The sequence below is a fragment of the Tachypleus tridentatus genome, chromosome 7 (genome assembly GCF_004210375.1).
Source record: "Tachypleus tridentatus isolate NWPU-2018 chromosome 7, ASM421037v1, whole genome shotgun sequence".
Classification (NCBI taxonomy): domain Eukaryota; kingdom Metazoa; phylum Arthropoda; class Merostomata; order Xiphosura; family Limulidae; genus Tachypleus; species Tachypleus tridentatus.
Genome location: NC_134831.1, coordinates 107,907,438 through 107,923,236, shown reverse-complemented (window position 1 = coordinate 107,923,236; position 15,799 = coordinate 107,907,438). Strand labels below are relative to the sequence as shown.

The 15,799-nt window shown below is 31.9% G+C and overlaps 1 protein-coding gene across 9 annotated transcripts in view; it reads right to left on the bottom strand.

The window, feature by feature from the left end:
- Nucleotides 1–7,777: 7,777 nt before the first annotated feature.
- LOC143256352 (uncharacterized) overlaps nt 7,778–15,799 on the bottom strand; it is a 149,047-nt gene continuing 141,025 nt past the window's right edge. For 6 of the 9 annotated variants that reach the window (XM_076513462.1, XM_076513466.1, XM_076513467.1 and 3 more), the window contains exon 24: nt 7,778–11,790. In XM_076513462.1, the coding sequence (XP_076369577.1) occupies nt 11,743–11,790 (48 nt within the window). In that variant the 3' untranslated portion in view covers nt 7,778–11,742. The remainder of the gene's footprint in view (nt 11,791–15,799) is intronic. The other 3 variants (XR_013031277.1, XR_013031279.1, XR_013031278.1) reach the window with 3 other exon arrangements.

The window sequence follows — 15,799 nt, the reverse complement described above, 5'->3', positions numbered from 1 at the left end:
ACACTATCAATAAGTCATTTATATTCAACACCTAAAGAACTTCTGAATACAGCAAGGGTTCTGTCAACAATATCAACAAGTGTTTAATATTCCACACATAAAGAACTCTTCTGAATACAGCAAGGGTTCTGTCAACAGTATCAACAAATTATTTTTATTCAACATGTAGAAAACTTCTGAATACAGTAAGGAGGCTGTTAACAATATCATCAAATGTTTCATATTCCATACATAAGGAACTCTTTTGTATACAGTAAGGTATCTGTTAATAATATCAATCAATGTTTCATATTCCACATGCAAACAACTCTCCTCAATACAATAAGGGTTCTGTTAACAATATCAACAGTTGATTTTTATTCAACACATAAAGAACTCACCTGAAGACAATAGAGGATCTGTCAAAAATAAGAACAAATGTTTCATATTCCAGAAATAAAACACCTCTGAATACAGTAGGTTATCTGATAACAATATCAACAGTTGATTTTTATTCATCACATAAAGAACTCTTCCGATTACAGTAAGGGATGTGTCAACAAAATCAACAAGTGTTTCATATTCCACACATAAAGAGTTCTCCAGATTATAGTTAGGCATCTGTTAACAATATCAACCAGTGTATCATATTCCACTCATAAAGAACTCTCCTGAATACAATACAAGATGTATTATATTTTTGAATAAGTGTTGCATATTCTACATGTAAAAGACTGTCCTGAATACAGTAAGAGATCTATTAATAATACCAACCAATGGTTCATATTTCACACAAAAAGAACTGTTTTGAATACAGTAATGGATCATTTAACAACATCAACAAATCTTTCATATTCTACATATAAAGAACTCTTCTGAATACAGTAAAAAAAATCTGTCAATAATGTCAACAAGCCTTTCATAATCTACACATAACGACCTCTCCAGAATTCAGTAAGAGATCTGTTAATAATATCAACAGGTTTTACATATTCCTCACATAAAGAACTCTCCTGAGTAAAGAAAGTAACCAACTTGGATCCTGTTTATGTAATATTTAATTTGAGTGTCAAACTTTAATCATGATAATGCAATATTAAATTTGAGAGACCTTCAACTTTCATCCTAATAATGTAATTTTTAATTTGAGTGAGTAACATTAATCCTTTTAATGTAATATTTAATCTGAGAGAACATCACTTTAATATTGATGATGTAATATTTAAGTTTAGTGACCATCAATTTAATGCTGGTAATGTAATATATAGTCTGAGTGACTTTGAACTCTAATCCTGATAACATAATATTTAATCTCAGCGACGAACTTTGATCCTGATATTGTAATATTTAATCTGAGAGACAGTTAACTTTAATCATAGTAATTCAATATTTAATATGAGTTACCATGACTTTAATCCTGATATTGTAATATTTAATCTGAGAGACAGTTAATTTAATCATAGTAATTCAATATTTAATATGAGTTACCATGACTTTAATCCTGATAATGTAATATTTAATTTTAGTGACCTTAAACTTTAATCCTGATAATGTTATATTTAGCTTGAGTTACCAACTTCAATCCTGACGATCTAATATTTAATCTGAGTGATCATCAAGTTTAATGCTGGTAATACAGGGTGTTTGGAAAGTCACTGTGCACTTATATATTTATTAACAGATATGTTTCAATATAGAATACAGGAGGTAAATATGAATGACATGAAAAATATGAATTTTTAACGCTGATAATGTAATACTTAGTCTGAGTGACCATCAACTTTAAGCCTGTCTATTTAATATGACACACAACTTTATCCTGATAATGTAATTTTTGATCTGACTGACCATTAATTTTATTCCTGTTATTGTAATATTTAATTTGAGTGACCTACAACATTAATCCTGATAATTTAATATTTAATCTAAGTGACTATTAAACTTCATTACTGATAATTTAATATTTGGGTGACCAATTTTACTCCTGTTAATGTAATATTTAATCTGAGTAACTATCAACTTCAATAACAATAATATTATATTAGAGTGACCAACATAATGTAGTGTTTAATTTGAGTGACTAACGTTAATTCTGATAGTGTAATATTTAATACAAGAGACATTCAACTTTAATCCTGATAATGTAGTATTTAATTTCAGTGACCATCTACTTTAATCCTGATAATGTAATTATTAATCTAAGAGACCTTCAACTTCAATCCAATAATATAATTTTTAATTTCAGTGAGTAACCTTATTCTTTATAATGTAATATTAATTTTTCACACAGCATGAACTTTAATACTGATGATATATTTAATTTCAGCGACCATCAACTTTAATTCTGATAATTTAATGTCTATCCTGATTAACCATCAACTTTAATCCTGATAATGTAATATTTAATCTGAGTGAACATTAACTTCAACCCCGATAATGTAATATTTAATATGAGTGATATAAACTTTAATCCTGATAATGTAATATTTAATCTGAGTAACCATCAACTTTAATACTGATAATATAATATTTAATTTGCATGAATAACTTTAATCCCGATAATGTGATATTTAATTTGAGCGACGAACTTTAATCCTGATATTGTAATATTTAGTATGAGTGATCATCGATTTAATACTATTATGCAATATTTAATTTCAGTGACCTTAAACTTTATTTCTGTTTATTTAATATTTCATTTGAGTGCCTTAGTTTAATTCTGATATTGTAATATTTATATTTATTCTGCAGAATTTTAATTATAATCCTGATATTATAATATTTAATATGAGTGACTTTCAACTTTAAGCCTAATAACGTAATTTTTAATTTGAGTAAGTAACTTCAATCCTGATACTAAAAGTAATATTTAATCCGAGTGACCTTCAACTTTAATCCTGATATGGTAATATTTAATTCAAAAGACCAACTTTAATCGTATTTGTGTAATATCTAATTTGAACGTCTAGCTTTGGTTCTGATAATCAGATATTTAATCTAAGAGACAATATCTGATCCCATTAATGCAATTTTTAATTTGAGTGAGTAACCTTAATCCTTATAAAGTAATATTTAATCTGAGACACCATCAACTTCACTACCGATGATGTAACACTTAAGTCAGTGACCATTAACTTTAATACTTATAATGTAATATTTAGTCTGAGTGACCCTCAACTTTGATCCTGATAATGTAATATTTAATTTGAGCGACGAACTTTGATCCTGGTATTGTAATATTTAATGTGAGAGACCATCAACTTTAATTCGGATAATGTAATATTTAATCTAGGAGACCTTCAATTTTAATCCTAATGATGTAATTTTTAATTTCAGTGAGTAACTTTAATCCTTATAATGTAATAATTAATATGAGAGACCATCAATTTTAATACTGATGACTAATATTTAAGTTGAGTGACCATTAACTTTAATGTTTATAATGTAATATTTACTTTCAGTGACCTTCAACTTTGATCCTTATAACGTAATATTTGACCAAAGTGACGATCAACTTCAATCCTGATAATGTGATATTTAAATTGAGTAACCAACTTTAATCATGATAATGTAATCGTATTGAGTGTTGACTTTACTCTTGATAATGTAATATTTAATTTCAGCAATAAACTTTAATCCTCACAAGGTAATATTTAATTTCAGTGACTTTGATCCTAAAAATGTAATACTTAGTTGGAAAAGGCCATCAACTTCAATTTTGATAATGTAATATTTAATTTCAGTGACCATCTACGTTAGTCCTGATAATTTAATTTGAGTAAACAACTTTAATTCTGATAATGTAACATTTAAACTGCATGACCTTCAACTTTAATTCTGTTAATGTAATATTTCATATGAATGAGAAACTTTAATCCTGATAATGTAATAATTCATCTGAGAGCCCTTCAGATTTAATCTAATTTTGAATTTTAATGAGTAACCTTAATCCTTACAATAGAATATTAATTTTTGAGACATCATCGAGTTTCATACTGATGATGTAATATTTAAATTGAGTAGCCATCAACTTTAATGCTAATGATGTAATATTTAATCTGAGTGAAAGTAACTTCAATCCTGATAATATATTTAATTTAAGTGACTAACTTTAACCCTGATAAAGTAATACTTAATTTGAGCGACGAACTTTGACCTGATTTTGTAATGTTTAATCTGAGTGACCATCAACTTTAATCCTCTTAATGTAATATACAATGTGAGTAACAAACTTTAATCCTGATAATGTAATGTTTAATTTGTGTAATGATAAACTTTAATCCTGATAAGGTGGTCATATCATATATTAGTTTGCGAGTAATTTTTGGATTCTCAGAAATAAAACCCAAAAAAATTTCCGTCTTGTTTCAATTAATTTGCACAAGGGTGTACACCGCGTATTATCCACAACTTCTCCAGTCATAATCTGTGTATATCATTCTTAAACAGAATTTTTAATACTTGTTCTAATTATCTTATTTTACATGAAGAAATTGTTCTTGTATACGAACATATGATAAATAATATATATCTTACTAATTTTATAATGACGATTACATGGAATTTCCTAAACAACAAATTCTAACCACCAGCCAATTTACACATGGTCCCCCCATTATCTCCCTTCCTTTTATAGGTTTATAATCCCTACCAACTAAAAACAATTATCTTATAGGTTCACAATCCCTACCAACTAAAAACAACTCTCTTTCTAACAAATTCAACTTAGAATAATATACAGACCTAGACGTTACCTTAAACACCTTTGTTAGTACAGAAATCATGTAGCTAAACTTCTACATTCCTAACTCCCATATACGTGTAGTGACTGCAGGCCCATCCATTCTGAAACCACAGGTCACAATATTTCATTGAACAAGCTATCTGTCATAACCACAGGATCTTCAACCCTTGACCTTTACAATAAAGTCTAATTATAGCTAAAGCCTGCCCAATCCTTAATGACTCCCAAAGCTCTTTAGACCTAAAATTGTTCTAAATTTTTACACATTACTAAGCTGTTGTGTAATATATAAATATTGTTTCTCATGTTCATTTACTGCTTTTCTTATTTGTTTTTGAATTTCGCACAAAGCTACTGGAGGGCTATCAGTGCTAGCCGTCCCTAATTTAGCAGTGCAAGACTAGAGGGAAGGCAGCTAGTCATCACCACCCATCGCCAACTCTTAGGCTACTCTTATACCAACGAATGGTGGGATTGACCATAACATTATAACGCTCCAACAGCTGAAAGGGCAAGCATGTTCTTAATTACTAAATAAACTAATAATTTTATATTATAATAATCGTCTTTGTAACATAATTTTCAGATTTCTCTGCAGATGGAATACGAGGGCTGTTCAAAAAATACGCGGACTGACGTCATAAAACAAAATGTACTTTATTTAGAAGTTACAGGTCTGAGACCCCTTCAAAGTACTCTCCTCCCCAACGTACACACTTATCCCAACGGTGTTTCCACTTGTTGAAACAGTCCTGATACGCTTCTTTTGTAATGTCCTCCAGCTCCTTCGTCGCATTTGCCTTAATCTCGGGAATCGTCTCAAATCTTCTTCCTTTCAAGGGTCTTTTGAGTTTGGGGAACAAGAAAAAAATCGCAAGGAACAAGGTCAGGTGAGTAGGGGGGTGGGAAAGAACAGTGATCGAGTGTTTGGCCAAAAACTCACGAGTTCTGAGGCACAAATTTCGCATCAACGCGGTGCATCTTCAATTTTTCAGTCAAAATTTCGTAACAAGATTCAACTGTTGTTTTGTTTTGGAATTTCGCACAAAGCTACTCGAGGGCTATCTGTGCTAGCCGTCCCTAATTTAGCAGTGTAAGACTAGAGGGAAGGCAGCTAGTCATCACCACCCACTGCCAACTCTTGGGCTACTCTTTTACCAACGAATAGTGGGATTGATCGTCACATTATACACTCCCACGGCTGGGAGGGCGAGCATGTTTAGCGCGACGCGGGCGCGAACCCGCGACCCTCGGATTACGAGTCGCACGCCTTACGCGCTTGGCCATGAGATCCAACTGATATCCCACACTCTTCAGCAAGCTCCCTGACAGTCAGACGTCGATTTGCCCGCACCAGGGTGTTGATTTTGTCGACGTGTGGGTCGTTAGTTGGAAGGACGTCCAGGACGCTCATCATCTTCAATGGACTGTCGACTATCCTTAAAACGTTCATGCCACTTGAAACATGCCGTACGCTTCATAGCAACATCACCGTAAACCGTGTTAAGCATAGCAAAAGTTTCAGTTGCAGATTTTCCAAGTTTAACACAAATTTTCACAGCAAGTCGTTGCTCCTTCAGGTCATTCATTCTGAAATCCGCCAAACGAAAAAAATCGCACTTCACTTAAAACCGCGTAGCTAATACACAAATGAAAGATATCTGCAATCGGGAAATGGCGTCGTAATCAGCTGATCTGTGCGAACCTAGCGGATTCCCCTGGAACCAACTGGAGCCGCGCAATTCAAACAGTCCGCGTATTTTTTGAACAGACCTCGTAAGTCGTTACAAAACGTCTGTAAATAAAATAAACTTTATCAACCATCTCTATTATTAAACTTCAGTTTTACAATCAGTTCTAGTATGAAGTCTGGTGTTAATTTTACCTTAATGAAAATCTTGTAATAGAATGCTGACAAGCTGCAGAAATATAAATCTAGTTTTGCTACTACTTTTGAGATAGAGGAAGAAGTCAGTTTGATTTTATTCAGGTTGTTTAATAATACAGTGACAAAATCAAACTTTCATTTAGATTATCCATATTTATTTTAAATACAAACACATAGTAATTCTAACCTGACAATGTTGGTGAGTATGGTTTGTTTCAAATTTGCAGCCATACGAGGTCTGTTGGCACTATCCATCATTAATTTAGCAGTGAAAGACTAGACGGAAGGCAACTATTCATCACCACCCACTGCCAACTCTTCTACCAAAAAGTGGTGGAATTTACCATCATTTATAATGTCTCCATGGCTAAAAAGGCAAATATGTTTGGTGGGATAAGGTTTCATACCTACAAATTACGAGTCAAGCACCCTAATAATCTGATGTGATGAGAGAAATAGCCTGAGGTATCTTTTACTGAGTAATAAGCTGAAGTTTGAGAAATAAGTACTTTAGTAAGGGGACAGAGCTGATGTCAGTAATTTTTATATAGTTCCATGATGCCTGTTGTTATAGTTTACTTGATCAGATAACACTAACATTCTAGGGGTGGTTTAACAGATCAGTTAACACTAATATTGTACATATTGGTGCAACTTATCTGATTAAATTACATTAAAATATTATGTGATTTGTTTGATGATAATATTAACACTGGTACACAGTCATGTAATTTATTGGATGAGATAAGATTAACAAAAATGTACATTAGTGTGATTTGTTTCATCAGATACATTAATAATATCAGCACTATACAGTGGTGTAACACACTGCATGTATTGAAAGGGTTATGTGACAACCTTCATGACATAATAACTGTGACATGTTCTATATGACTAGAAAGATCCATGACTCCGTATGAACACTACAACATGCACCTAATTATTATACAAGTTTTGCTTTCATGAATACCTCAGAAAGTATATGTTTGATACAGATGAAACATATACACATTAACTATGATACACAAATTATGAGTGTCATTTAAAATATAATGAATGAAACAGTTCAAATTATAAAGCAAGTTTGGACAAATTAGTTTGAAGCACAAATATAGCAGCTGTTGGACGTAGTAATAAAACTGATACAATATATCTCTAAGAAACCGTTTAACAGATAAGAACCAAAAGATTAGTTTATTTATTCATATAAAAACCTTTTTTTATAATTCTATCACCGACAGAGTTGTTCATTTTTAATGTCTCCAGAATTAACATCTCTTGCATATGATAGTACAGTATTCTAGAGATGATTCTTTGATGTAAATTGTCTTCCACTAACATAAATCTTATGTTTTATGATACTCCAAAGGTTGGTTTGGATCTGAACAGGAGGCTGGTCATTCCATAAACCTGTTATTTTTGAAACCTAACTTTGAAATGTAACCAAATGTACCATGAGCAGCATGAGGTAGTGCATTCTCTTGTATAGATATGATCTTTATTTTCAATCCCATATATGTGTTCTTATACCAAGGTTCTAAGTTGTCCTTTACAAATGTAGTTTAGGCTTCACAAGTCACTTTACACTATCAGGTGATCTAAATTGACATACATTACCAATAACAAGTGTAATATAGACTTCAGAAGTCACTTTTACACCATTAGGTATTCTGAATGGGCCCACATTATGAATAAAAAAATGTAATATAGACTTCAGAAGCCACTTTTACACTATCAGATACTCTAAATGGACACATATTACCAATAACAAATGCAATATAGGCTTCAAAAGTTGCTTTTACACCATCAAGTACTCAAAATGAACCCTCATTACCAGTAACAAATCTAATATATGCTTCAGAAGCCACTTTTACACCATCAAGTACTCAAAATTGACCCTCATTACCAATAACAAATCTAATATATGCTTCAGAAGTCACTTTTACACCATCAGGTACTCTAAATGGACCCACATTACCAATAAGAAATGTAATATAGGCTTCAAAAATCACTTTTACATGATTGGGTACTCTAAATGGGCCCTCATTACCAATAAGAAAAATGATATGTACTTGAAAAGTCACTTTTAAACCATTGAGTACTCTAAATGGACACACATTACCAATAACAAATGTAATATAGACTTCAGAAGTCACTTTTACAGCATCAGGTATTCTAAATGATATAGACTTCTGAAATCACCTTTACAGCATCAGGTACTCTAAATGATACCAGTTCAAAATATCACTCCTCTTCACTCTTCGTCCTTGCTGATATCTCATTCTAAACAGGGCTGAAGTACCTTTTGCGAGCCATCCTCTGGTTCTCCCACTCTTGAGCCATCCCATGGTTCTGGTTTGGTTTGCCACCAAGAGTTTCACAACACTCACATGTAAACAAAACTTCTTGAAAACTGGTTTTTATATGTTAGTAAGCCCATGCACATTGCTGGATTTTATGCCTGGTCCTCAAGGTGGTTGAATTGCAGGTTTAACACATTTTGGAGAACCTACATCTTGATGATTTTGGAAGATCTGGAACTCCAGCCTCCTGGAATATCTCTTTACCGGATGAAAGTTGCTAGCGTGATGCTGGAAAGATGGAGTCAGGAAATAACCAGTACTTTTCCTTTATCAGAGCTTGTCTACTTGGCAATGGATACAACTAGGTACTTCCTAATAGTTCTATGGTGTCAGCAAAGTTCTCTTGCAATTTAAATCGAATTTTCCCTAGAGGAAGATTACTTACAGGTCTTCTGATGTGAAATCCTTCATTTTGTCCACAGTTATGAATAAAATCTGCAACAAACAAAATTTACTTAATTTGTGTAATTCGTGACACTTTAGAAAATCTATTATAAAGTTAGAATGATTTTAATAACAATTGTACAGTATGTTTATGATAATATGATAGTAAATATACATAAATTTCATCTATATCAAACATACAGTTTTTAAGATATTCATAAAAACAAACCTTGTGTAATAATTTGGCATGTACTGTATGACATAGCCAGAAACATTATGAGCATTAAAAAATAGTTGGAAGAATTAATTATTTCATATGGTGAACAGTACAACATGGTTAGTAAAACCCATGATTCCATACAGTGAACATTACAACATATGCAAGTGATTACATATAGCTAGAAAATAATGACATATATGGTGACTTCAAGTGTCACATGATCAGATACACAAAGAAAAATACCAGTAGTAAAGAGTTACACACCTTGTAAATGATAGAGACAACCTCAACAAATACCTGCATGTAAGAGAAAAACTGAAAACATTATAAATTATTTTTTATGATAAAACTTAAATTATATCCATTACATTTTCTCTGATACTCTACAGAGAGTATGTTCTTTAGAAACCTAGAAACAGAATCAAAAGAAGATTTATATTTAGCATAGCTTTATTTCTTTAGAAGAGTAACTGTACAAAAAGATACATAACATTAAAACACTCTCATTAATATTATAAGGCACATAAATCTCATGAACTGTGATGATGTTATTGTTTTGCATTAAGCACAGAGTTCAGAATGGGCTATCTGTGCTCTGTCCACCACGGGTATCGAAACCTGGTTTTCAGCGTTGTAAGTCTGCAGACATTCCGCTGAGCCACTGGGGGGCGAACTGTGATGAATACCATATATTGTACACTACTTAATTTTCTAGAGGAATGTACTCTCTTGGTTTGAGACTTCCTGTTTCATGGACTTGACTCTACGAAATAATGAAGTTTTTGTGACCCCATATACAGCCGTAGCTTGACTAAATGTCATTTTTCCATTAATAACAGCATTTACAGCATGATTCATTTGGTCTTCTGACCAGGTGACCTGTCTTTTGGGTCGCTGCAAATGTAATATCGGGAAGAGTGGAAGCAAACCTGAAACAAAGGAAATATTTCACTTGACACTTACAAGAAGTCTCTCCAGGTAAATGATTTACTCATTTATCATGTAAAAAACAATCACCCATCAAAAAGTATATATTTCATCTAGATAACCACTTCAAGCAGAATGTACACACTTTAAACCTTTACATAAACAACAAAAGTTTAATGTAAGCAAACAACATGTGAATGGAATGTTTATGTATGTTAATTAACATGCAACACACTTTACACTACAAAAATTAACTGGAGAACAGAAACATATACTTGAGACTTCAGTGAATCATATTCATACAGTCAAATCTTTGATTATTTACAAACAACCCATTAACTATCATGAATTTTACACAAAGTATACATGACCCCAGCCAATTCAGTTATTCAGTAATACTTGTTGAAACAGCTCAGAATAAAATCTATGTAAAAATATTGAATTTTGTTTTAGTTAACTGATTGGTGAGATGTTTAGTAAATGTGTCAATTTTTCTTAGAGAATTTATGTTGAAATTTCTACAAATGTAGGAGTAACTTTTCACCTACACTTTACTGTATTTCTAACTTATCACCTTAAATATATTAACTAACACCAAGAGAGACAATGCAAACAGTATATTTATTTTTATCTATCTACAGTTTATCTTGACCAGAGAATCAGAGATCATACCACAATCACTGAAGAATAACAGTATTCAACAAAACTGGCCAAATACTGTATCAGTTTTTATACCACAAAAACATTACAAAACTTTTGTTAGTAATATCATGTTCTAATAAACTATTTCAGAACTTTCATTTACTGATTTCTAATTTATATACATATAAACATATTTTAATATTAATCTACAGTTAGTGGTTTTATCTCTATATTATGAGTAGCACCTTCCTTCATTTCAAAAGTTATACCATAATTGAAAGACAACTGCATCCAAAGGTTAGAATAACTGTGCTTCTCCTAACCCAAGTTTTAACTGCTATTAACAGAACTCTGCTGCTTCTCCTATCAAAGGTTTTGACCACTTTTAACAGACAAATGTTAATTTTCCTAACACAAGTTTTGACCACTGTTAACAGACAACTCTGTTAATTCTCCTAACACAAGTTTTAACCCCTGTTAACAGATAACTGTTATCCTTTTATAGCTATTATCATTCAAACTCTGAATGTCTTCATCAGCCATGTCTTGCTATCTTTCACTTTTTGTTTTCTTGAACATCCTTCTCCGTTTTTCTTCAATGTCTAGTAAAGTCTGAGTTTCTATACTGTCTATGTTGTATGGTCTAGAAATTGAAAGTATTGAATGTCATTAAAACAACAGAACCTAACTACATATTAAATATAGTTATGTTGATAGACTACTGACACAAGCTTTCTTTCTTTAATAATTATTAATATAACAAAATTTACTTGAATTTAATAACACAATGCAATACTCCTTAAAGTGTAGACAACTTATGCCCTGGCAATATATGTCCCATTGGTCTTGTTTTTTTTTATATATATAGTACACTGGAAATTAAAACAACAAAATTAACAAACTTTAGAAAATTTGTAAATATAAATACAGCTAACTCACTAATAACATGCATAAAAAGGGTCTGACACATTATCGAGAAATATAGTTACTACAGTTTTTATAACACTGCTAGAACCGTGATACTTAAGTTACCATTTGAAGATACAGTATCATCTACCAATTACAAGATGAGATACTTCCTTTAACATCTATCTGTTACACAAAAGATATATCTCTCCTTTAACACCTAGTATATAAACTAACAGTTACAAAATGAGACTCCTCCTTCAATACCTAGTACATTATCTATCAGTTACAAGATCAGATCCCTTCTTTAACACCTAGTATGTCATCAGTCAGTTACACGATCAAATCCCTCCTTTAACACCTAGTATGTCATCAGTCAGTTACACGATCAAATCCCTCCTTTAACACCTAGTATATCATCTATCAGTTTCAGGATAAGATTCATTCTTCAGCATCTAGTATATCATCTATCAGTTTCAGGATAAGATCCCTCCTTTAGCACCTAGTGCATCATCTATAAGTTACAAGATCAAATCCCTCCTTTAGCACCTAGTATGTCATCTATCAGTTACACGATCAAATCCCTCCTTTAACACCTAGTATATCATCTATCAGTTTCAGGATAAGATCCCTCCTTTAACACCTAGTATGTTATCTATCAGTTACATGATAAGATCCCTCCTTTAACACCTAGTGTATCATATATCAGTTACAAGATCAAATCCCTCTTTTAACACCTAGTGTATCATCTATCAGTTACAAGATCAAATCCCTCCTTTAACACCTAGTATGTCATCTATCAGTTTCAGGATAAGATTCATTCTTCAGCATCTAGTATATCATCTATCAGTTACAAGATCAGATCCCTCCTTTAGCACATAGTATATCATCTATCAGTTACAAGATCAGATCCCTCCTTTAGCACATAGTATGTTATCTTACAAGATGAAATATTTAACCATTTTATAACCCATATAGTACTAATTAACTTAAACCACAAACTATAAGACCAAAATAGATAAATTACTTTTTCTTATATTATGATCTACTATGACATAAAGTTACCAACATATTATGTCAAGTATTTGTACAATTTAAAAATAAGAGTTACTTTCAAAAAGTATTTCTCAGCAGTAAAAATAGAATATTAACTACCCAAGTAACACTACCATTAATTGTTAATTGAACAGTAACTACCTAAGTAACACTTCCATTTATTGTTATCCACAATAAAAACTTGTAATTTTGGCTACATGTTGCAAAAGTCGTTTACTTTGTTTTTATCTTTTAGACCTCAAAAAACAATATCTTAAAGTTAATCTCCAAAAAGCAAACAGAATATCAATTTGTTAGCATTAGACTAATGTTAGATGGCTGCCAGTTAGGCTTAGGTTTGTATTCTACTGACACTTAGTAATAACTATTAGTAATATTAGTAACACAAAGAAAAGAATAAATAATAGTATCACTCTATGCTGTATAATTACTGTTATATATACTATTCGTCTAACGGAATTTCTTGCACTATTTTCAGGTTTAAAATACTAATACAACATTTAATTTCCATAAAATATTTTGTTCTCATGTAAATATTTCACCCACAAGGATATTATCACTCTTAACTTCTCCTTTTGAAAACAAAGAGGAATAGCTCCCGTATATCAGAACGTCTGGCATTGGTATTAACACTTTTATTGACAAGCAGGGACGGTTCGACACAGGAAAAGTTCACAACTGACCGTTGCCGGACACATGTCTTAACGACGAGAGTATATATGGAGAAACGGCTCGTTTGGCTTGAGAAAATATTTTACGTAGAAGAGCGAACAACGTTTCAACCTTCTTCGGTCATCGTCAGGTTCATAAAGAAAAAAAAGAGGTAACTGACCGGAAGCTGACCACATGTTTGGAAGGGGTTGTGTAACTGAGTGTCGGAATGTAGAGGGCGGTGTTAGATGTTTGAATATATAATTTTATTTTATTATATTTAATATAGGTATAAAGGCGTCCCTTTATATTGGTTTATTTTGGGTTTAAGTTGTTGTATAAGTAAGGCTTCTTTAATTTTGCGTTTGTTTATGTTTGTTTCTTTATTTAGTATCTGAGTGTTTTCTATGGTTATGTTGTGTTTATTTGACTTGCAGTGTTCGAAAACGTGTGAAGGTGACTTTTTATGTTCTTTGAATCTGGTTTCCAATTTTCTACTTGTTTCTCCAATATAGAAGTTGTGGCAGTTATCACATTGTATTTTATAAATAATGTTGGTGTGGTGTTTGTCAGTGTAGTTTTTACATAGTATAGACCTCAGTTTTGTGCCTGGTTTTTGAATAAATTTGGTATTAACTGGAATGTCATATTTTGTTACTAGTTTTTGCCAAAGTTGGTAATTTGTCTGTTGATGTCGGGAATATATGGTATGCAGCAGTATATGGTTTCGTGATATTTTTTATTCGTGAGATATATTTACTTTTGTTGGTTGATTTTGCTTTCTGTCTAGGTGTGTGCATATAATGTTTTCTACGGTTTGTGGAGGAAACTTATTGATGTTGATGAAGTATTGTTCTATTTTTTCTAATTCATCGTTAATTTTAGCTGGTAAGCATAGTTTTATGGCTGTGTTTATTTGGTTTCTAAGTATGTTGAGTTTTTGTTTTGTTTCATGTGCTGAGTCCCAAGGAATGTATAGTCCAGTATTGGTGATTTTTCGGTGGATTTCTGTTTGGAATTGTGTCGGTTCTTGTAATTTTGAGGTTAAGAAATGATATTTAATTCACCACTTCTATCGTTGTGGTAGAATATGTTTCGACATATGGGTCGAAACGTTGTTCGCTCTTCTACGTAAAATATTTTCTCAATCCAAACGAGCCGTCTTTATATATATACTCTCGTCGTTACATACATATTTCTCTACAAGTGGGTTTTCTCGACATCACTGATAACGACGAGAGTATTTATACTCGTAATTTATAAACGAGAACGGGATTGTAGGGGACGTTGCAGTTAAATATTAGGTTATTAATTAGTACAGGTATAAAGGTGTTCCTATATATTGGTTTAATTTTGGTTTTACTTGCTGTTTAAGTAGAGCTTCTCTGATTTTGCGTTTGTTTATATTTGTTTCCCTATTTAGTATCTGAGTGTTTTCTATGGTTATGTTGTGTTTATTTTATTTGCGGTGTTCACAAACGCGTGAAGGTGTTTTTTATGTTCTTTGAATGTAGTTTCCATTTTGCTGTGTGTTTCTCCAATATAGAAGTCGTTGCATTGTATTTTATAAATTATGGTACAAAACTAAATACCACACTATATAAAAACTACACTGACAAACATAACACAAACGATTCGCTGTAGTTCTTTCTACTGATGCTACATTTACTTCTTTAAGAAACGTTTATTACATACTGTCTACTCATAAAAACAAAAAAACGATGAAATAATCATTCTTCAGAAACCACATATAAGATTCCTTACGCTCTCTATACAGCACACACGATTTACCAAAAAACTCGAAAGCAAAATTATTTTATTTTGATTTAGGTCAAAGCCACATTAGGCTATCTGCTATATCGACCGAGGGGAATCGAGCCACGGATTTTAGCGAGGTAAGTTCGTAAGGCACGGCTATTCTATATATTTTGACAAATACTAAAAGTACATACAAAATACCACGATCGTAGATTAAGCTATAGCTACAAAAATCACGGATATAATAATTAGTTATAAAAAAGTATAAACACAAGAACTTG